Source organism: Nilaparvata lugens, chromosome 1 (assembly GCF_014356525.2).
Source record: "Nilaparvata lugens isolate BPH chromosome 1, ASM1435652v1, whole genome shotgun sequence".
Classification (NCBI taxonomy): Eukaryota; Metazoa; Arthropoda; class Insecta; order Hemiptera; family Delphacidae; genus Nilaparvata; species Nilaparvata lugens.
Window position 1 is genome coordinate 57733832 of NC_052504.1, and position 24747 is coordinate 57758578.

The 24747-nt window shown below is 34.1% G+C and overlaps 2 protein-coding genes across 3 annotated transcripts in view; both read right to left on the bottom strand.

Moving 5' to 3' along the window:
• The window catches only part of LOC111055269 (espin), a 136963-nt gene extending 123369 nt beyond the window's left edge, over positions 1–13594 (bottom strand). Inside the window, exon 1 of one of the 2 annotated variants that reach the window (XM_039437862.1) lies at positions 13329–13594. In XM_039437862.1, coding sequence (XP_039293796.1) covers positions 13329–13381 — 53 coding nt within the window. In that variant the 5' untranslated portion in view covers positions 13382–13594. The remainder of the gene's footprint in view (positions 1–13328) is intronic. The other variant, XM_039437856.1, reaches the window with a different exon arrangement.
• A 1261-nt stretch (positions 13595–14855) lies between these two features.
• LOC111045560 (protein N-terminal glutamine amidohydrolase) lies at positions 14856–21470 on the bottom strand. The gene is given in 5 exon segments (XM_039432865.1): positions 14856–15914; positions 17245–17375; positions 17862–18004; positions 20060–20250; positions 21428–21470. Coding segments are annotated over 5 exon segments (630 nt in total). The 3' UTR covers positions 14856–15792.
• Between the last annotated feature and the right edge of the window lie 3277 nt (positions 21471–24747).

Sequence of the window (24747 nt, forward strand, 5' to 3'; positions counted from 1 at the left end):
AAGAAACTGAATTGGTCTATGCTCAATATTCATGCTTCAGATAATCACTTAATTCTCTTTGCAAATTCAAAAGCGTTTAACAGAGTTTTATTGAATTGATGTACAGAATTGTTTGAAAATTGCCTCTCAATTCATTTGTTTTAAAGAATTTAATTAAACTTATAGAATAGTCGTTTATATTTTGAAAATTAAATATTTGATGCATAAAGTACAATCTTGTGCGATTGATTTTTCACAGTGATTGGCAAACACTTGTAATAAGAAGCTCATTTCAATCCATGAGTACATGGTCATGTACAGCTTTCCCCATTCAAACCCATCAAGTAAAATTTTGAAGCTAATGCAAGTATAGTTTAATTTAAAATGAAAAAAATATTAAAAGAGAGAGGTGAAATAAATACTTTTTCACCAAAATTTACAAGCATGTACAATTATTTCAAATTATTATACAATAATGATTGAAATTGCATCAATAAACAAATACTGCGGGTACTAATACAAAGCACACACTTATTGGATATAATTTGAAATTGATAGTTGTGAACATGAAACTCCAGAATTGAAAAATAATCACGGAAATATGAACTTCTTGAAAATTAAAATAACTTTTAGTAGCTTGAATAAAGTCTATTGTCAGTTGTATCATGAATACAACTCAGAGCAATAATAATAATCGATGGCCAAACTTGTACAATGTATCAACATTCTGAAATTTGAGATTTTGCTGAATGAATAGCTAGCTATGTACTTTGTCAGACCAACTACAAATAGCGTTCGAGATTGAAGCTATTACAGAACAGAATTTTTTTTCTCTGTTACAGATAACAGTAATTCAATTATTTGAATAAATTAATCGGTTTAGAAAAATAGGGTATAGAGTTCATCCTAAGTTAGTCCTATCCAATAGATGATGAACGAATATGATAACATTATGTTTTCTCGTTTGTTTTTCAAAAACTTAAAATAGTATGTGGTTCGACTGCCTTACCTACATCAGTGATATATGTAGTGGACGGTGTAGCCGCTCAAGTTAAAGTTCACTAAAATATTTACCGGGACCGGGACAGATTACCTGGGCAGGAAAACTATAGTGTGGTCCACGTTATAATGGCAGTGGATAAAGATAGAAAAATAGCGATGCCGACTCTCTGCATTAATTATTTATATTTCTTCACTGTCAAAAACATAATTGTCATCGTTTTGAACCTAGAAAAGGATAGTACCACCGGCTTTGTCGAATGATAGACAAGGATAGCGAAACTAAAGTTGATCAAATACTGTCATTATAACGTGAACCTCACTATAGGAAGTGACTTTAATCAACTTTCCCAATATTATTTTTCTCAACGTACTAACTAGTCTGATTTATTAGTTGTATCTTATTTTTTGCAAAGTTGAAGAAAATTCTTTTTTTCAATTTACAATAATTGATCAATCAAAAATGAAATTCACCGCTAATAATTTGATCCATAATGACAGATCCTACTTTCTCGAATTCCTTCAACAATTATAAAATAAAATAATATAGTATAGTGTAATGCCGATCAATACAGGTAGGTAGGCGGCCTATACGGCATACCGTTAAACTTATCTTTATTACGTGACGCGTCCAAATCACTCTCTGCGTACTAATGGTTCCCATGGTATTCCCAATTCAACCCTTGAGTAGGCTACTCGCGTAAATATCACACACATTAGTAATCGCGTCGGGTCATTGGAGACCCATGATCAAAAAAGTGTTTTTAAATTAGAAAAACTATAAGAAGATGAATAGAGGAAACTGTTTTCACTAATAAAAATGTTATACATCAATAAAAATACATTAGTTGAATAATTTTCTTTTAAAATGCTATAAGAGGGATTTGAAGGAACACTGGATTCTTGCATAGGCTACTCTCACAAACCCTCCAATTTCATTTGATAAAAATATGAAGTTTTCCATATTGTGAATGGGTGAAATGTTCATGGAAAGGATCATAAACACAATAAATTACTTGCATCGAATCAGTTTATGATTGCCGATAAGCATGATAATAGTAGGCTAGGCCTACTATAGCCTCGGGTCAAACCAAAAACTGCAACTTTACACATACTCGCGTCGGGTCAAAATGACAGTTTTTCTACAGGTTGAAAATTCCACGTGATGTTCAAACGACAAATAACGTAATTCTTTCATTTATAATATAAATTATAGAATATAAGATAGATTGGGGGGAAGCGGTAAATGGGAAAAGCATCATGGTTCATAATTGAAAGTGGAGTGGGTCTGTCTTGACCCAACGCGAGTACTCAACGGTTGAATAACATACAGAGTGGGTGAAAAGTCCGAGAACAGCTTAATAATCTCATACACAAAGATAATTTGACGGTGGGTGTGATTGGGGATCCTACTTGAATAGAAAAAACTACCTTATAATGACTTTAAAAATCTGGTCCGCCATCTTGGATCCGCCATATTGAATGCAACTTCATTTTTTTTTAAATAGGAAGGTGGTCGTGCGATACATGATTTCGATAGGGAATTTGAAGAAAAAATGAATGGTGGACACCGCATATCGATATCTCAAACCGTTTCGGATATATTCACATTATTAATCAATATACTATTCTAAGTAGAAAAGAGAGAAAGAAGTCTGAGAACGGCTTAGTATTTCATAAAAAGAAGTGATTCCAAGGTGGGTGTGATTGGGGATGTTATTCGAATTGAAAATACTACTATACTATGACTTTAAAAATCTGGTCCGCCATTTTGAATGCAACTTTATTTTTTTAAATAGGAAAGTGGTCATGTGATTCATGATTTCGATACGCAATTTCAAGAAAAAATGAATGGCGTAAACCGCACATCTATATCTTAGACCGTTTAGAAGATATTCACATTATTAATCAATACCACTCATGTATTTCATTTCTGATTTGCATGATACTAATTGATAATGTGAATATCTTCTGAACGGTTTGCGATATCTATGTGCGGTTTGCGCCATTCATTATTCTTTAAATTCCGTATCGAAATCATGAATCGCATGACCTCTTTCCTATTTAAAAAAATAAAGTTGCATTCAAAATGGCGGATCCAAGATGGCGGACCAGATTTTTAAAGTCATAGTATAGTAGTATTTCCAATTCGAGTAACATCCCCAATCACACCCACCTTGGAATCACTTCTTTTTATGGAATACTAAGCCGTTCTCAGACTTCTTTCTCTCTTTTCTGCTTAGAATAGTAATGATTAATAATGTGAATATTTCCGAAACGGTTTGAGATATCGATATGCGGTTTTCACCATTCATTTTTTCTTCAAATTCCCTATCGAAATCATGTACGCACGACCACCTTCCTATTTAAAAAAATGAAGTTGCATTCAATATGGCGTATCCAAGATGGCGGACCAGATTTTTAAAGTCATAGTATAGTAGTATTTTCTATTTAAGTAGGATCCCCAATCACACTCACCGTCAAATTATCTTTGTGTATGAGATAATGGGCCATATGAATAAAGTTGAGCATTTGCTTTATTTTCTATGAATAAACGTGAGCAAAACCTTTTGCTCATGCTTATAAAAAAAAATAGTTTGAGCATTTGCTCAAAAGTGAAAGCTTTTGCTCAAAAGTGTATGAATAAACTAGAGCATTTGCTCAACTTTTGAAGCAAATGCTTCAAAAAAGGTGAGTCTAGTCTAGAGCAGCTTACCACCTTTTGCTCATAGTAAAATGGCTCAACTAATTCGTATGAGGAAGAGGAAACTATACCAGATACGATCACAACCAATAGTTGAGAACTATAAAACTCTTTTTAGATTCAATCATGATATATATCACCATTATTCCTACAAAAGAATAAATATAAAAGCTACCTGTTATAAAGATAGCCATCACAAAATAGGAAATAGGCATTTAAGAAGATGAGAGTGTAGACGATTATAAGAAGACTATTGATATTATAAGAATATGCTGAAAATTATTATAGAGATGACATTTTTTCACGCTATTATTTCAAAATTCTAAACTCAACTAACCTAAAACTCTATTCATAATAATAGAAAACAGAGCAGACGACGCAAACACAAGCGGTGCACCCTACTTGCATATTTAGCGCTTCTGTGAGCTATAATAACAAAGTAAGGCTACAAAAGTGAATCAGCTGATGAAAAATCTTTAAAATACGTGAGCATTTGCTCCAGAGTTCGGGAGCATAAGGTAAGAGTATAAGGTAAAGCTTATTCATATCAAAATGAGCAAATGGTTTTGCTTCTTCCTTTTGCTCATGAGCAAAACCTTATGCTCAATGCTATTGCTCATGAGCATTTGCTCTGGTTTTATTCATATGGGCCATTAAGCCGTTCTCGGACTTTTCACCCACCCTGTAGAATAGACAACACTGCGAAAGGATCATTACATGAGACTCACAGCAACACCTTAAAGTGTATAGTGGAACCTCTTCAGAATATCGTAACATGACCAGCTGGCCTAACATCGTCAATGAAAATACCTATCAGCTTGAATATCTGTTTTGCTAAGGCTGGCCACTAAACTATACGGTAGGCATGTCATGTACGCTTGTACAAGTTTGCATGTTGTACAAGATTTTTGTGTCTTCGGCTAAATGCTGCAAGCGAAAAACAGCTGTTTCAATTTGAGGTTGATTTTCTGTGTCTATGATTCTTCGTTGTATATTTTTCCTTCGCTGCTCTATTTGAAGTTCAATTATTAGTTTTCAATCAATATAAATTGTAATTTTTCATTGGTTTATTTGTTGTTATAGGTGGTTTATTCTATGTTAGAAACTGGTCAAGCCGTTTCGACTAACCTAAACATCGTAGCGTACGTAAGTGTACTCTTTCAGGTAAGGTGTAGCCTACTTGAACCATTTGAAGCACAGAACAAGAAGGGAAATAATGTTTTCCACTCCGTGCTTGAAGACTTAAACATGTTTATGCGTACAAGCGTACATGACATGCCTACCGTATCGTAAGTTGCCAGCCTACTTCGATGGAATTATGATATTGTTATAATGCAGGTATCTTTTTCATAAAAATTGCATATCCACCAAATGGACGAACTGAAACTGACCTAGCAGCCAGATGCAGAGCGTTGCAGCCCTCCATGTCGCGATCATTGAGCGAGCAGCTGGTGTGCTGCAGCAGCCATTTCACAGCTGTCAGCTGACCCAACACAGCTGCATCGTGCAACGGCGTTGCACCCACACAGGTGCGCGTTGCAACTGCACCCAGCTGCACCAGCAACTGCATCACCTGCAGCTGGCCACCTCGGGCTGCATAGTGCAGTGTGGATGCACCTCGTGCGTCTCGTGCGTTCAGCAAACGGCGCGCGGGGATTCGCTGCAACAGCTGCATATCTCCCAGCCGGCAGGCGCGCAGTAGATGCACTGCGTGGTCCGCTTGCATTATGGATGCAGCGGGTAGCGTTGCATTATTTATCGATGCACTTTTAATGATTCTTCAAATTCCAATAGAGGTGGCACAGTCCTTATCATGATTCACAATCTCAAGTATTGTGTGAACTTTTTATACAATTCCTTAATGTAGTACCTATTATTACAATCCTTTGCTTTCCTTCAGACCTGATACTAAGGTTATTTGTTATGTAGTCTGTTGTGTACCATAGTTGGCTATGTATTTTCCCTCCTTTGTTTCTATTCAGCACCTCACCATGAAGCCTGTTTTTTATTGTATTACTGATATTAGAAATTTTTATAGTATTTTATTTTTTCTGTGTATCATGTGTTGAATTGAATTATTGATTGATTGATGTAGATTATATAAGTTGATTTCCATGAAAAACAGATGATGTAGGACGAGCACTAGATTCATAAATGCGTTCCTTTTTGATAACCAACAATAAATCAATAGATAATATTAATTATCGGATTGAGGAAAATTGTTGTTCCTCTAGGAGTTGAACTATGGTAAAATTTTGTTTCTTTCTAATTCATTCAATTTCAGCCTATGATATTTTTCTTCGCAAATTTCAATTTTTGCACTGTCCTTTCTCATTCAACTTGTCATCTGGAAAGTTTGCAACTCCCACCAGCACACCAGAAAACAAATATACTGTTTCTGCTGGTGTTGCCTATAAGAGACGTTCCAATTTTTCCTCTGTTAGTTGTGTAGTTTCATGTTAACAATTTCAAATTGTTTCACAGTCCGTAAAATATCAAATAAGAGCCAAGTATTAAGTAATTGAACTTGTATTGAGTGAAAAATAGAATGAATAGTCTATAAATTAATATAGAGAACCAATTCACTATTCCATCAATATCAATGTAGAATGTATCATATAGCATAATATAATCAAATTCATGAAAAACTGAGATAATTCTAGAAGAAATAAAACTCCAATCAGGAGAAAACTAAGAAAAATCAGAAATAAATTAAACCAATCAAGTGCATCAATCAGCATGAATACGGATCATTTTCAACAACTTCCAACCGTTCAATAGAAGACGTAGAAAAACGGATCAATTACTACCTAAAAACTTGAACCTGGTCTAATTGCACATGAATCACCACGCTTCAAATAATTCACTTCTCGCCACAATTAAAACACAAGTTAATCTAATTGAGGCCGATAAAATTGATTTCACCAACACTTTCCACACACAGCACTGAAGAATCATCAATTTAGAAATCAAATCCAGCACCGATTATCATTGCAGAACAAACAAAAACTAGTTGAAATTGATTAACGGTCGTCATTTAGACACTGATCTGGTCTAATTTGACCGCGTCGAAATGAATGAGACTGGTACAATCACTGTTGAAACTCACACAGTACTATCACATTGAAACAAACACTATTTGAAATTGATTAACACCCGTGATTTCAACGTTGATTAGAATCAAAAACGTTCGCGAAAACATAATGTGAGACTGGTACAATTTTTGATGAAACTAGTCCGGACTGAATGTTAGCGGGTACTGAGAGATGATGTTCATGCGGGGAGGGGGAGTTACAGCAGTCAGACGATTGCATTGTCGGATAACTGATTGCCCAATCCTCACAAAAAAAGGATGCATGGAGGTGGCTTCAGCAACATCCTCGATAATCATCATATAATAATCACTAACAGGAAGGATGATGATGATGATGATGATGGTGATGGCGATGCAGAGAAAGCGTAAGAGCGGGACGGTAAGGATCGCGACGAGCGTATCTGTTGATAAGGAGGAGGAGACAAAGAAGAAGAAAGAATGGAATGTGATATTGAACAGTAGACTATTCAAGTATATTGAACAGGCACTGTACAATAATAAATAATTGTACAGTAAAGAAGACAAGAGGATTGTTTTTTATTTGTAATTGTTCTGCATTTCCTGATAATGAATTCAAATTGGAGAGGTAAATTATTTTTTTCAATTGAATATGACTGTTGCTAGTACTAGGTCAAAGGATCAGTTTATTTCTTTCCTAAATTAATACTTCAAGTCATTTTACAAGAAGAATCTTGTAATAGCTTCTCCTTGTTTCATTAGCTCATTCATAGTCACTGCACTAAATTATTATATTTTTTCCACTTCCACTAAGCACACCTGGAGCTTTTTGGCTTCTTCCTTTTCAATCTCCTCGTTAATGTTGAGTTATCCAAAGGTTGGATTGCCTCAACATGTTGGTGGTCATGTGGTACCTCTTCATAGGTCCTTGCTGTTTTTACAACCATCTCCTTGACTGTCTCTACCTGTAGGTCTCTATGAAGGTTGGCGTTCCTGATAAAATATGGAGCATTGACAGCATTTCACAGAAACTTGTTTTGGAATCGTTGGATGATGCCAATATTGCACTCTGCTGTACAGCCCCACACTTGCGCACCATACAACCAGACACGCCTCAGTATTTGTTTATGAAGTCGAATTTTATTGTAGGTTGATAAGCTTGAATTCCTTCCTATCAACCAGTACATCCTACTATATTTGTGGTTGAGCTCATCCCTCTTAAATGTAAATGAATGTCAGTAAAACGAAGTTGAAAGTGAGAAAGAGGAAGGAATGAAGGTTGATGAGGGGGAGGAATAAAAATTGATGAGAATTATGAGAGAGGATTGTAATGGAAGAAGAGAAGGAGAACGAGAAAGAGCGAGAGGACTAGATAACGTGGATAACCGGTAGAAAGATGAAAGCCAGGAACACGAGCAAGAGGAAAAACTATACAAAGAAGAAGAAGAAGGAAGTGAAGGAGTAGAAGTAGAGAAGAAAATAAGTGGAAGTGGAAGAGGAGAAGAAGAGGAAATGGGAGGAGAGGTAGAAAAAGAAATAGAAGAAAAAGGAGAAGGAAAATAAAGAGGAGGATAAGAGAAAAAAGATGAAGAAAAAGAAGGAAATTGTGGAAAATCGAGGGGGTTGAAGGAGAAGAATGCAGGAAACGAAGAGAAGATGGAAAGAAGCTGCGAAGTGTGGAAATAATAAGATCGGTGGTTTGCAAGAGCGGTCACTGTATGTGAGTAATTTATTATTATAGGCCAAAACTATACGAGCGTCATAGACGCGCTGAATTTTCTCAGTTCTTTTGCAGGATGCATGACGCCTGTCATGAGGAAAACAATACTAGCGTAATAAACGCGCCCCATAAGAGTCATGCATTCTGAAGACGCGCTGAATGTCGCTTCAGCGAGTGTCTATGACGTTCGTATAGTTGGCGCCGTAGTCGAATTAATGAAACTTTTATATTGGAACAACTGAACCAGGCATATTCTTAGTTCTTACATGCTGTTCCATATTTGAACTTAATTATAAATAATTATAGGTCGATTAAGCTGAATTAATTTTAGTTTCAATGGTTGTTACACATTTTTAGTACAAATAACATGTATTCTTCAAAGAAAAGTAAAAAACTCATAAATGGTTGGATATTTCTAGGCGTTTATGATATGAGTTCGAATTCAGCGCAACAAGGTTTTTCAATTTTAATCTGAATGAAATATTCCAAGGTTCGTTGAGAAAGCATTTTCGCATTACAGTATTGTCCTGTCAGCCTTGATTTTTGCAATGAAACAGGGTAATATTAATAATACTATCCTATAGTTATCACAGACAAGTGGAGATCATGGTTGATGGATAATGAATGTATTGAATAATACACATTGTAGAAATACTACATCATCTGATATGTTACCAAAACTAATTATAAGATGGTTCGGAACCCACCTATGTACGTCGATAGCTTAGGTCTACATCATTCGAACTTCCAAGTCATCATCCAAGTTGACTTGAAAGATCATTCTACTTCTAACTTGTGCTTACATAGACATCATCCTTAGCAACAGATTTATCGTTGTGCAGAACACTGAAATGATTCTTTCATTCCAGATATGATAGTAGCAAAAGCTACTGCGCCGGAAAAGAATGATGATTTTCTTTATTATTTCTATTCCAAGCAGGAAATAACTGTTGCATAATGGAACTGGGACGTATATTAGGTATATGCTGGTTAGGAATTTATTCATAAGCTATATTATTTTTCATCAGAATTCGCGGCATTTCGGTCTATTTCTGATGAGATCTGAGATGAGACGTTGACGATTCAAGCAACAAGTGTTTTTTATAACTAGTTGAAAAACCAGTTGAAATGTTAACGTGGTTATAGCTTTTAGAGAATAATAAATTAATGTGCACTCAACAGAATACCAGTCTCTGGTATTCTTTTTATAGCTCTGATCTACTCTATACAGTAGTGCCTAGGGAACATAGTAAGTTACAGAACTTTATTCTATTACAGAACAAATAAACATAAATATCGAAGTATAATTAAAGTCAATTATCATTCAAGAAGCATGAAATTTGGAAACTCAACTCAATTTGAGAATGAACTACGAACAGTGAATCCTATACAGAGTGTTCTGATAAAAGGTGCCCATAAGTCAGGGCGTGATTCCTCAAATCAAAAGAAGAAAAAAATGTCCAATTAACATAGGTCCGAAAATGCTTAGTTAACAAGTTATACAGGGTGAGAGTATTGGCTCTTAATTAAGATGTATTGTCTTAATTAATGTAAGATGTATTAGCGTAATGTAAAATGAATAATTCATTGAAAATATTTATTGAAAATTACATAAAACCGTTTCCAGACCGGTAGCTACAGTAATGTTTAAGATATGTGACAAAATATGCGAAACTTGGTCCCGAAAAACAATCTCCTTTAAGGTTTGAAGCAGATTTACTATGTTAAATGTACAATAAACACAGAATATCTATTTACAGAACTTGTGGAAAATTTAATTTTGAAGAGAAAAATGAGAAATAAGTCTATAATAGACAAACGCAACCTTTAAAGAAATAATCCTCAATTACATACAAAACGCATGAAAAATGAACAAAATCCACAATTAAACTGAGCGTGAAAATGAAGAATTTTCGCAAAAATGAGTTGCTGATTTTCCATTTTTCTCGGATAAGAATAATTTTTCTCTTCTTTTTAATTCACGTTTTTGGAAGGCAGGGGAATTTTTTAATTTGCATATTTTGGTTGTGGACAATGAAGAGTTATTGTTTTGGAACATTTATCTTGACAATTCAATAAATTTCAGATGAAAAATTGACAGTTTTGAGAGAAAAAAATTGATTATTACAAAAAATTGACAGAAATTTCAGTGTTCTACTAAAAAAAATGTTATACTCAACACAATCCATATTTCGTTTAGAATTTGATTGGAAAGGTTATTTATAATGTAGTTTTTTCCGATTTGTGAAATAGAATGCTTTGTTTTTGAAGATATATAATATTTTTTTTAATTTTTTTTTTAAAAATGCGGTCTGACAGACCGCTGATACCAGTTATGTAACAAAAAAAAAAGATGATACCAGTTGACGGTTAATGTAATATTAGGGATTATTTTTTTAAAGGTTAAGTTTGTCTATTATAGACTTATTCTACAATCATCTTTCTTCTCGAAATTAAATTTTCCACAAATTCTGTAAAAAATATTTTGTGTTTATTGTACATTTAACACAGTAAATCTGCATCAATCTGCTTCAGGAACTTGTTTTCGGGACCAAGTTTCGCGTATTTCGTCACATATCTTAAAAATTACTGTAGCTACAGGTCTAGAAACGATTTCAGTTCATTTTACATAAATCACGCTAAATTGTAAATCTTAATTTACAGCCAACAAATACCCGTGGGGCTTCGTCTCAGCAGGGTAACTGAAATTCAGACGAAATCTTTCACTTGGTGAAGTGGTAAACTTGGTAACTGAGCATTTTCGGACCTTTGTTAATTGGACATTTTTTTCTTCTTTTGATGTGAGGAATCACGCCCTGACTTATGGGCACCTTTTTTCAGAGCACCCTGTTATTCCTACCAACAACTGAAATTATGAAACGTAAGAAAGAGTTCCTTATGTTTTACCTGCTCCCTGCTCGTACATTTATTTGAAAACAATTGAATAGTTTTGAAGGAAAAATCATGCAGTTGAATAGTAAAGTATGAGATGAGAATTTCATTATTTGACTCACCGAAGTAGTCATCATGTTCCAAAAGCTCAATATCTCCTAATTTTTTCACCAAACAAATCGCGACAACTGCTCTCTTCCCTCACATCACTATTATTTCAATTCCCTCTCACTTTGCGCTATTTATTCTTAAGGTGCGTACAGACTGTCGCTCTACTCCGCAACCGAACTACTCCAGCAGAGCGATTGATGATCGACCGGAGAGCAACAGTGGTTCGACCGGGGAACGCGAGAAGATCTAACATCTTCCGTAACGTTCATGATGGGTGCGTGGGCGGTGCGACTGTGGTTCGATGGTGGTACGAGGGAGGAGCGTGCTCGGTGCGGGTTGGAAGCACGAATATGAGTACGCAGCTTATGATCACTTATACCACCACGGAGTAGAGAACACGATGGTGTTCACAACACGATTGATTTCCTTCTTCTCTGCTAATACTTATCATGAATAAAGACTACTCTTATATTGGAGAAAAGAATTTGTTTACAGAAAATTGCTTATTACGCCAAAAAATTGGCAAACTGGTATGCAGTATGAAATTCACTGCAATCGGCAAAGAGCTGCAATGTTGACCTTTAAATTGAAACACCGTATGCAACACTTATATTACTCTTCTAGCCTTTCTCTTTTTATGGAATCATAGAGGCTGAAATATCACATTTTAAGAATATTCTTATTCATTTTATAAACACTGTACGATAGATTAAATTTTAAAGACCACATACAACGAAAAAAACATTGCTATCCACGGCTAAGGTCCACGTTGTAATGACAGTGGAGAAAGATAGGAGAACAGCGTTGTCGATTCTGTGTCTTGCCGTTGCCTTCTATAGAGAATAGCTGATAACGGTATATCTGATGCTATATCAACAGCTGTTCATCTTGTCTAAAATAATCAATTATATTTTATCCATCAGAAAAATATATTTTTCAATTATTAACATATAATTTTTTTCATAATTGGGATTAGATATTTTGTTAATTATTCATGTTTCTACAGAAATATCTCGCAACGTTGCGGAGGTAGCCTAGTATAGCACTATCTGCTTTGTCGAATAATATATACAAGGATAGCAACACCAATGTTAATCAAATACGGTCATTATAAAGTGAACCTCAATCAAAACTAGACATGCCTAATTGATTTGTTGGTTTTTATATAGCTGTGAACTGTAGTTTCATTGAAAAAAGAGTGGTGAAAAATTAACGATTCTGCTGTTGTTAACACCAGAAAACAGTTAATTCAACTACAGTAGCCTAGTTCGTTGATTCATCAAATACCTCTACAATATCAACGGCTACTGTAGACACTTCAACTCTGGTTGAAGTGCCTAATTCTTGTTTCGTGTGGAAAATAAACCAGGATGTTTAGAAGACATTCTCGTTTATATACAGAACTAGAGACCTTTCCTGTGTGTTGAGTAATGCCACTGAAAATGGAAACATTGTTCCTTACTCCATGCTCTATATTTTTGTTGGTAATGCCAACAAACCAAAGCCCTTGTTATTTTATAGCTGTAATATGTTATTTCTAAGAATATCTTCAAGAGATGATTGGTGCTTTAGAGGATGATTATCGCACATTAAATGACTATTGAATGTGAACTTCGACCTATCCTTAAGTCAGTTACAAGCACAACGAATTTTAATCTGTTCAATCTAATAGAATTAATAAGGACGGTAAAAAATCGTACGTCCAAAAATCGATGTCCACTACCCCTAGTAATCTAGGTTGTGTAGATGTGTCCTTCTGATAAAGTATTATGATTTTTGATTTATTCAATCGGAACGTTTGTCAGATGAAACTTTTATACTATTGTGTCCAATTTTCGTAAAATAGTATCACTTGTCTAGGTTTCACTAACCTTGATACGGATTTCCTTGATGTTCCTTCCAGCCGGCTAGCTTCAGAAGGCATTTGGTCGGAGCCGGGAGGTGAGGGTTGTACAGGCTGGGGTTCTCTCCGCGGCGAACGACTCTTATTACCCGGTTGAAAAATACGCGGACGGGTGCCCTTATTTCTCCTCTGAGAAGACGTCTTAAGGTGGGATGAGGAAAGCGGCCGAAAAACTCCACTGCTTTACAGCCGAGGTCGGTCCCCTGCCTAAGGGTATGGGATATTTTCTTTATGGGAAGGAAAGGCCGAAAAACTCCACTGCTTTACAGCCGAGGTCGTTCCCCTGCCTACGGGTATGGGATATTTTCTTTTATGGGAAGGAAAGGCCGAAAAACTCCACTGCTTTACAGCTGAGGTCGTTCCCCTGCCTAAGGGTATGGGATATTTTCTTTCATGGGAAGGAAAGGCCGAAAAACTCCACTGCTTTACAGCCGAGAGCGTTCCCCTACCTACGGGTATGGGGTATAGGGGTAAGGGTATAGGGGTAGAGGTATAGGGATAAGGGTTTAGGGAAAAGTAAATTGTTATAGAAAAATGGTGGAACCAAGGAATAGACGTATGCTCACCCTAAAGTACTCAAGGTCCCGAAAAGTACCACTTCACGGGTGCTATGACCACCCTTCGCGCACTAGGGTAAAGAAGAGGTTCTCGGCCGTCTGTTGTACCGCTGCGTCCGTCACGGTTGTCATGAACACAATCGACTCGAAGTCCGCAAGCTTTCCTCTTCGAAGAGAAGGATCAGCACTACTCACAATTCCACGAGGAATTAAACCGACTGATTTCCAGAATTGGATATCAGCCACAACCCGATCACGGGTTTAAAAAAGAGTTTCAACAGAGTCTACTATCCCGAGTGGAGCTCAAATCTCACTAAATTACTCCTTTCTCAATAATTCCCAAGTTTCTTCTCATCAGATGATATCTCAAGAAATGAAAGAGTGGGGATGCGTATCATAAACACTCCTTCGTTTCAGATCAAACTCCGAGATTGCCATGCGTTTTGACTCTCTCTCTCTCCTTCGTCACAAAACACTTTGTGACAATAGTACTAGATCAAGTTCACATTGAATTTTTCACTTCAATTTGAAAAATCAGCAGAATATCACTGTTCTTATTTCCACTTATGTAATGAATAAACTTGTGTATTTCAAAATTAAACTGTGTTATTATTTCATGTCCCAAATTTCAAAAATATTGATAAATAGCCTATATCTACATTATTCAATTTTGGTTTAAAGGTGTATGATATTCTTCAATTCGAGAATTAACTGAGTTACAAAACACAAAAAGCAACAATTTGAGCCCATATCAACTCATGTTGTCCTACTAAATGAGTAAATATTCATTGCTGAAATATAAGTATGTGAGGCGTCATGATAGTATTCACTTGGTATTTTCTTTCAATTCAGATTGTGATTTTTTAATAATTTTTGAGTTTCAAGAATGAGAAACTTCCTGTTGTTAATTTGATTAAGAGCACTAATGAGCCATAATATTAAACTTATTATAGCATATAATCAAGCATCCATCCCTCAGTCATTTACGTAAAAAATTTCAAAGAAGAATTACTCAATAAACCAAATCATGTAAACAGGATAAAAACAACATTTTTCAGAGGATTTTCTTTGTGATAGTCATAAGAGAACTCAAAAAATGATTGATGAATTTGCCAGATTTGTTGAAAAATATCTCGAGGTTGAAATTTGGGTTTGAAAAATAGACGTCCGAGATACATCCGGTAGTAATAGTGGTTGGTAAAACAATGTTAGTATTAATTATTGTAGTGATGGTAGTAACTTTGCAGTTAGAAAAACTAAATTCGAATCGGGCCTACCTAAAGTAATACTGACCATAGATTCTAAAAGTATTTAATCAGTTGAAGAGAACTCTCCTACATTATTTTGAACGTCTTCTCTTCCCTGATGATGATAATAATAATAAATCTATAGTGAGCTTCACGTTATAAAATCAGCACCTGATTAACATTCGATCTGCTATCCTTGTCCGTCATTGGACAAAGATGATAGCTATCTCCTATTCTAACTCCACACAGTTTCTTGCCAAACTGTTTTTAGACTTAGAAGAAATTATAACAAATTACAGGATTTGTTACAGAACTATTTATTTTAAATTATGAGAATGTATTATTAAATCATGAAAAATATATTTTATTTAGAATCAATTGATCATTATTAAAAAAAAAGATTAATTAATTAATTTTTGATAAAACTCACTTTCACTTTGAAATGAATCAGATATACCGGGGTGGCATTCTATTTACTGTACTAAAGAAGGAGGTTGAAATATGAAACTTGGCAGCACTGCGTTCTATCATTCCCACTGACTTTTTAACGTGAATCTCACTATATGTAGAATGCTCGTAATTAACATTGAAACGTTATAAATAATACTTGATAAAACTATAAATAAGTTTATTTCTCACTTTTTATATCTGGATTAACAAAAAATCCGACCAATTCGGATAGTGTCATGACCTTCCCGTAGCCAATTTTCGGGTTCATCGATATAAAATCATCCAAATTGTTAGACGACTCTGAAACAGAAAAAGCAAATGTTTGGCCTTATAAAGGCAGACTAGTAGAGATTGAAACGCATGGATATGGATGAAAGACTCAGGGAGAATAAAAATAGGTGTGATGCTGGAATATAGAATTAAATTATTATTGTCTATTTTCTTAATTGATATCTGAATTGTTGATGAGTTGATTTTCAAATGGGCTGCTTCAATGAAAACACAAAAATACAATAGTTTCTTTCGCCGGATATAAGTATTGACTCTAGTGGAGTGAGTATGGTTAGAAATCTTTCAACTACAATCAAATATTTACAAAAAACTTGAAATCAAAAACCTGCAATTCTTTTTGAAGGTCAAACTCCAATCAATAAATTTATTTCAATCAGAGCTGCTCAAAACAGCCCATTATATGTTTCTAATTTTTATGGCGAGATCTATCCAGTATAATAGCTGGTCATGGATTGACAAAGAATTGAATTGAATAATGATTCATCTTTCTGCAATCACTATAATATTTCTGGTGGAATGAAAATAATTGGAATGCTTTCAAATATTAACAAATAAAAATGATACAACTATTTATTGTCTTTCAAGAAGGTGAATGTCTATAATATTATCAATTAATTATTGGTCTACAGTCTACAGGTTAGCTACTTAATAAAACAAATATCGGGGCACCGAGCTTTGCTCGTTATTTATTGATAAACAGAACACAATTCTTTTAAATGATCGTGTTAATATTTTACAGCTGGCAATACGTCAGCTTATGAATTTCGGGGATGAGATATTTTGATTTTCCACAGACGCCTTTTTTTATTATCCACAGACGACGAAAGTCTCAGCTGTTTTTCCAAGGATGAATTATCCTTTTAATGTCGTTCAGCGAGTTTTCCCAGGGATGAGACCTAGTGCAATCGAATTTTTACATCATAAACCTACTATGTTCCAAATTTCGTGAGAATCATTAGAGCCGTTTTTGAGATCCGGTGAAATACAAACATATAAACATCTAGACATATAAACAGGAATTGCTCGATTAATAGTATAGGATATACATTATTAAAACTGAATAGCCTACTGAAATCAGAATAGGCTGATGAATTATTTATAATAAGCTAATTAAAAGCTTTAAGAGGCAATATCTTTCAGCACAGACTATAAATGGAATCTGGTAGAGTGGAAAAAAATTAAATCCCAGCAACTTCTGAATTATGACAATGATATATGAAATCAACCAAGTTGACCAAGTTTTATCTTCCTACTATCTATTTCTTTGAGGGGAAAATGCAACTTAAGAGGGGCAAAATGAGTCTTTAGATTGTAAAAGGAGGAAAAAAGTTGAGTTTACCGGTTGAAATGATTGGCGGGTATGTTGGAGGCGGTTTTAGCCATTGAACGGTATCCTTATCCAACATGTGACTACGGTCCGAGGAAAACGTTCTCAAATACACTGCACCTTCAATCACTCTAAACTTGGCTCTGAAATCAAAATTACATTATAAAACATTTGGCACAAGCCCTTAAACCATACACTACGAAAACTTCAAATTAAATCGATTTATTTTCCACATTGCATTACAAAAAAATATGTAAAATTACATAAATTGAACTTAATGAAGTATACTTATACTGGAAAATTCCTTGAATACGGTACTAGATTTATAATAGACCTAATGATAATGCTTATTCTAATTAATCAATATTTTTTTAATTTTTAAATGAAAACAGCGCCAAAAACCAAATACATCAACAATAATGAAGCCAACAAATGATAATCACAACAGGTATCAACCTTTATTGAACGAGCGTTAGCGAGTTCTCACCTTTGAGTTACGGAAGGTCAAAGTCGTAGCCCGTCGGTATGTTCTACAATGTCAGTACAAGATTAGTTTTAATACTTGAATGGTCTTATCGAAACTAATTAACGTTAATAAGCATCACAGAAATGTTGAATTGATTGGTTACCTGGAGTTCTCCAAGAATCTGTCTGACTTGAATGTCTTCTTGAAATAGTCATCTGCAGAGGATGGAAATGGAAGGCATGTGTCAAAGTCGTACACCAAGCTGCTAAGATCATTATTCTTCAATACTAGAAACACATGATAGTCCTGCAACAAAAAATGCAAACAAATTACTTGAAAGTAAACGCACAACAATGTTTAGAGCAACTGGAAGTTTTCAATTTAGCATGTAAAAGATAAACATAAAGGGACCTGTAAAACTACTCCATCCAAGTAGATATGCACTATGCGCTATTAATATGAATATAATTTATTTATTATTATTCATTTATTTATGGTAAAGAATATTAAACTGAATGTTTTCCTCACTTGGCTCATTTCCATTCTATTATAATATTAAATGTTGAATATTAAGTTAAATAGTGAACATTTATTTCCATTAATGCATATCTGATATTATTTTGTGATTATATGACAAATTGTATTGAATAAACTTGAAAACCGAGTTAGTATAATGAATAATGAATTGCCTGAGTGGAAGTCTAGTTTTCCTATCTAAGTACTTGAATTTCTTGACAGTACCAACAAAAGAACGATAGTAATTTTATTCATAAGCGATTTTAGATAATTTAAAACAATGATATGACAAATACAGTTACATAACCCTATTTTTGTCTTGGTTTAATCATTAAAGCTGCCATATCTCACTTTTAAAAAATATTTAATTTTTTTTTTTAATTGTTCAAAGTAAGATATGCCGGTTTAAGTGATCAAACCAAGACCAAGAGGGTTATCTAACTTCTTATCATAGCTAAAAATAATCTAAAATCGCCTATGAATAACATGCAAAGCCGACGGAGATTGTTGCATTGTTGAGGCAGACTTCAGCAGCATGCTATGGAACAAACCTCCAGAGGTCACCTATCACTAAAGCTGCCTTATCTCACTTAATATTTGTTCAATCTTGGAAAATGAGGCTTTAATCGATTTTTAATAGAATTTACTAAAAAAGTTATTTTTGCATTTTTTGTAAATCAACAGTTTTTTGGTTATTAAGAAATAAAAATTTTACGGCCGCCATTTTGTTTTGTGAATTTGAAAAATTGCCATTCGTTTTTTGTAGCTCTGTCTATAGTGAGGTCCACGTTATAATGACAGTATTTTATCAACTTTGGTTTTGCTATCCTTGTCTATCAACAAAGCCGGTGGTACTATCCTTTTCTAGGTCCACAACGATGACAATTATGTTTTTGACAGTGTAGAAATATAATTGATTAATGCAGAGAATCGGCATCGCTATTCTTCTATCTTTATCCACTGCCATTATAAGGTGGACCACACTATAGTTGTCATAATATATTTGTGCAAAGTTTCACTCCTGTATGTTCAGTTATTATTTGGAAAAAAATAGTAAGTGAAAAACAAAATGGCGGCTGTGTGAGTAACCAAGGATTTCTGGACAGTTTGAAAATGATATATAGATAAAGATATGTTTCTAACCCAGTCACATAATGCTCTACAATATTGGTACGGTAGTGAGTTAGGAAAGATCTTGTAAAGTGTTATTTTTTTTTCTTCAAAGATCTCTAATAACTTTTCAACGTTTTCATATAATTTTATGAGAAGATTTTCACAATGTGATGTACAAGTAAATTTATTATAAATTCTTTTTATAAGAATTTTCACGGTGTCTCATTCAATCAAATGAATGAACGGAGGGCTCGTCAATCTTTGATGCCAGTGCAGTCATGGGTTTGAATCCAGCCAAGCGCATGGATTACATACCATTTCATCAGCTCATCACACTGACCATGCACAAGTTGATATGTGCGGTAAAAGTGAGCCCCAACACTTGTTTGTTTCCAATAGCTTCCTAGATTCTTATCAGAGTATAGAAATTGTCAAAATTTCACATACGGTAACAAAAAAAAAGGAGAAAAAAACACACAAAGGAACCCTCTCTACACACAAACTCTGCCGTGGTATGGAACATCAATAAGCTCTTCAACTCCTCCTCAAAAACACGGATATCATCAAAATTTTTCAATTTAGTAGATAGCTTTCTAATAAAATTAAGGCCCATATATATGTTGTTTTTTCAAAAAGAGCTGTTGTGTGATGCAGTGAAGCATATGCAAAATGCCAATCAAATACTCATAATCAAAACTAGGGATGATACCCTAGAAAAATACAAAAACTTACCCAAAATACCAATTTTTCTGGACCATTTCCAGCGCTCTGCTGCCACAGCGGCACTCGCCTCTCATCATTAGAAACGAACACAGCGTAGCATTTTCCAATCATTGTATCACAACATTGTTCTTGCACCTTTTCACACAGCTTATAGACGTTTTCTTCGCTGTAAATGTTTTACAAGAAATTACAAAAAAATCCTCATAAAAATAAATACAAAAAATCAGCAGATTGTAAATGTTCCCCAGAAAGAGTGAAAGATTAATATTAAAATAGGTCTACTTAGATCTACTTTGAAAAACACCCACTGGAAACGTTGTACAGGATCATATTTACATGCAGTCTGTGTCAAAACAAAGGTGAGCTGCCCAGATTTTTTTTGTAATTTGATAAAAATTATATTAATAGTGTCGAAAATGTAAAATAGGTGAGGATGAAGGTCCTTATCACATTGAGACACCAGGTTGGTACACCAAGTGTCCGAGCGAGTGGTGGAGAATTAATGCATAATGCGTTCATCACTCTAGGGATACTAGATTTAGTTAGCGGGTACACAGAGAAGAAGTAAGAAGTAATCTTCTACTTTGTGGCGGGAACCAGAGTTTCTCGACCAGCTGGTGTCTCACTGATGTGCTAGCTTGCTTTACTCACTAACAAAACTGGTCGGTCTCTGGTGTCCTTATGTAAAATAGACCTAATAGTTGTTCTATATTTTTGACAGTAACCTACTCTAAAGATCACTAACATACTGCTTGATGTTGATCAATTTTTGTACAAATGGACAATGAACAATAACGCGGCTGAAAATTTATACACAACAACAAACAAGCTTGGCTTGGCAATGTGGATGTTGAACTAGTAATGCACAAGTAACTGATACCCTACTTATTTTGCAAGAGTAATTCCTTCTTATCAATGGATTTTCAACGCTATATAAATATCCCTACAAAGAGTAGCCCCAGTACCATTATGCTTGTTTACGAAGGCTAAAACGAAATCGGAAAATGATTATTCCTCTCAGTTCTTCGGTAATCAATGAAATGCGGCTCCACTCTAAACGGTAAATCCGAAGGTCTGCCTCAAAGAAAAACTCAACGTCAGTATGAAGGAGTCTTTCGGCACGCATGTGTTTGGATTTAGCATAGTTTGTGGAGCCACCTTTACAGCTTTTTGGTCTTCTTATCTCGTAAATGAATTATATCAAATCACACTTCTGCCATATTCTGTAAAACATTTTAAAAGCTGTAGTTTAGGAGTGGTTGCCCTCAGTTTTGAAGCACAGTTTGTAATCAGGGACAAGCTGATAATTCTCCCGTCGGAAAGGTGAATTTTTCAGGCTAGTTCCCTTGAAAAAACAGAGATAAGCTGCAAACTCACTTCCCGGTGACTGAAATCCACTTGCAAGTGTATGTGCACTCATCTATCATGGTCAGACCACCCATCAGTGGGTGGTGCTTTCAGTGAATTAGTTTATGTTTTATTTCTGGTTCAAAATTTTTCTCAATAACTCAATATTTTCAAGTTCTGAGAGTTTATTGAATGTAATCAATCTATTATATTCGGGTTTTAATCAAAATTCAAAATTTCAAGTTTATTTATTACTGGACTGAAAAGTGCACTCAAATCAATTCAAGTGGATAGCATAACCTATCATTTTTATTCATTCATAACTCTACCTTCATTGTATTATCATTCATCCCATCATCACCACTTAGGCTTAAAATACTTCTAGAAAGTCGCCTTTGTAAAATAATAAAATAAAATAAACTTGAGTGGAACGATAGGATCGTTCCACGTTTCCACTCTGTAAAAGCTTTACCACAGTGGCTTTACACTTCACGGTTTAAAGGTTATGTTACTGTTTATTGCTTACATGCTTAATCAAAGGTAACTGATTTAAAACTTAACATACTTATATGAAAATAATTTAAAACAATATATATTTAATACGTTACGTAGAGCTAGCTAAAAGAAAAGTTTGAATCATTTTCACATTTATTTGTATTAATGTATAAAATAAATTATGTAGAAGATTATTTAGATAGGCTGTATGTATTGTAGCTACAATAATAAAGTAGATTCTTTGTTAGTAGTACAGCAACTTAAAATAATTTATTATGAATTAAAAATGTAGGCCCATTATGGAAACTAATCACTAACCTAATCACCGGTTTCACTTTGTTAAAACATTATTATTCTAGTACATTCTTATCAGTAATAATTGCATTGCTTATCTTGTTATAAACTTCACAAAATTTCAATTAGATGTACTTTGTGTAATTTTTGAAATGCAATAATGCACTTCAAAACGCTGTTTTTAGCCTTATCTTTGGCGTAATTTTAATAGGCAATGTTACCGGTATTTGGAAACATTGCATTATTAAAAAAAACTGGAAGAATAGGTAAAGAATGAAATCGGGTAATAGCAATATTCTATTTTTACTAAAATGATTATTACAGACAGATGATTTGTTACAATGTTATTTTTCTCATATTTGTTTGATAAATTTTATATTAATAATCTCTAATTAATGTTAGTTGCACAGAAGCCGGCTAAATTTTAACCGTGATTAATTTCACGAGAACCAATCAGAAAAGGCATTTTTTATAAGACGGTTTGTCTGATAGGCTCTCCTGGAATTAATCACGATTAAAATTTAACCGGCTTTTGGCACTTAGTCATGATTTAACAATGAAACAGACAATCCTTTTTCATGTATTGTTGTGATTGAATGGAATTCAGTTTACTCAGTGGATAAGTTATTATTTAAAGGTATTTTATATTGTATTAATTCAACATTGTGTTTGTAAAAGCTCTTGATTTAATAAAAGCATTATTATTGTTATTAAATGGTTATTTTTTATCACGGCTAAGTATTAGCTAAAATCTGGTTGAATTGATTATAAATGTGTAGGTATTACCTATACCAGACTTGTAATAATCTATACCTTTTTAAATTTCAAGAAAGTATCAATTGTAATAATTGAGAATAGACATTTGTATTTTAGAAGTTATCACATCATGTAATATTAAGAATAGTAAATTGTATTTGAGAAAGTATGAATTCAATTTGAGATGCGGTAATAAGATTTGTTAGTCAGAAGTTTCTGTTTTAATTAAGAAATCTGATTGAAAATCCAGTTGATCTTGTTCATGAATTAAAATTCATGCAAAGAATGCAAGTATGGAATATGACGTTGGACAAGTGGATTATTTTCTAATCTTCAATTAACAACTTCCCAAGTAACTTACATCTTACTATTTCTCAATTACAATTCACAATTCCTAATTACAATTGACAGCTTCCCAAATAAAATTCAAAATTTGTAAAAATATTCATTTTCAAAAGGGTAAAAATATGATATTCAAAGTTAAATATACCGTATCTCTACCAATAAGAGTCAATCATAGGTACGGTATTGGAAACTATGAGCCGAATCTGCAATAACTGGATCTGAATAAACTGCTTGACTTGCCAGATTAGACATCCTATGTGTAATGAAAGTTTCATCCTAAATGAAAGTATCAGACAACTCCATAATTCATATCAGAAATATTCTTAGTAATATTTAAGGCAGTTTTGCTACTATTTGGTGGTATCCGTTGGAAGGCTTTTCAGTGGCTAGCTAAAGCTGCGTCTACACCAAAGTTATTAACAAAATGTTTATTTTTCCTTCCTCATAGATTCTATTAGATTGAACATACTGTAGCTTATCATACAAATGATGTGCCTATGTGTTTGTCAAGATCCGTTTAATCTAATAGAATCTATAAGGACGGAAAAATAAACATTTTGTTAATAACTTTGGTATAAACGCAGCTTTAGAAGACCGACCGAGGTGATTATTGATAAACAAGTCATACGGTGATCAAACTAGAAAGATTTCTAGGCCTTTGAAGCACTTGACGAGCCAATCCTGTTAATTTATCAATCAATAATATTGATTATTTATTATTTTACAAAGGCGACTTTGTAGAAGTATTGTAAGCCTAGGTGATGATGATGGGATGAATGATAATACAATGAAGGTGGAGTTATGAATGAATAAAAATGATAGGTTATGCTATCCTCTTGAATTGATTTGAGTTATTTTTTCAATCCAGAAATAAAACTAAAAATTTTTATTTGATTAAAAACCGAATATAATAGAATGATGACATTCAATAAACTCTCAAAACTTGAAGATATTGAGTTATTAAGAAAAATTTTGAACCAGAAATAAACCACAAACTAATTATGACATTTTTTTCAAATCGGGCAACTTGAAAAACTTTTGTATTTCAGAAAAATAAGAGTTTTTTTAAATAAATATCCTTATTTACAATATTGACTATTCAATGGGTAAAATTATTCAAAGTTCCTACTTTAGGGAGTGTCTCACATCTTCGAGTGCATATTCCTACCAGACAAACAGAAACAAAAGTAGGACATTGTGATGTTCATGAACATGGGACGTTGTCACAGCATTGCGTTTACATTGCAGGCTGATACACAGGCAGTCGAGTCATAAATAAACATGACCTAATAAATTGTATTTTATTTGGTTCAAAGGTAAAAGAAAATGTGTGGGAGTTTATGTTTTGGCTTTTAAATGGCAATATGTTACTGCTGGCAAGCAGCTGGAGCAAATAATTGAAAATGCACGTCCACGATATAGAATCAATGTGTCTAAAAGCTACTTCAAGTTTTGGTTGT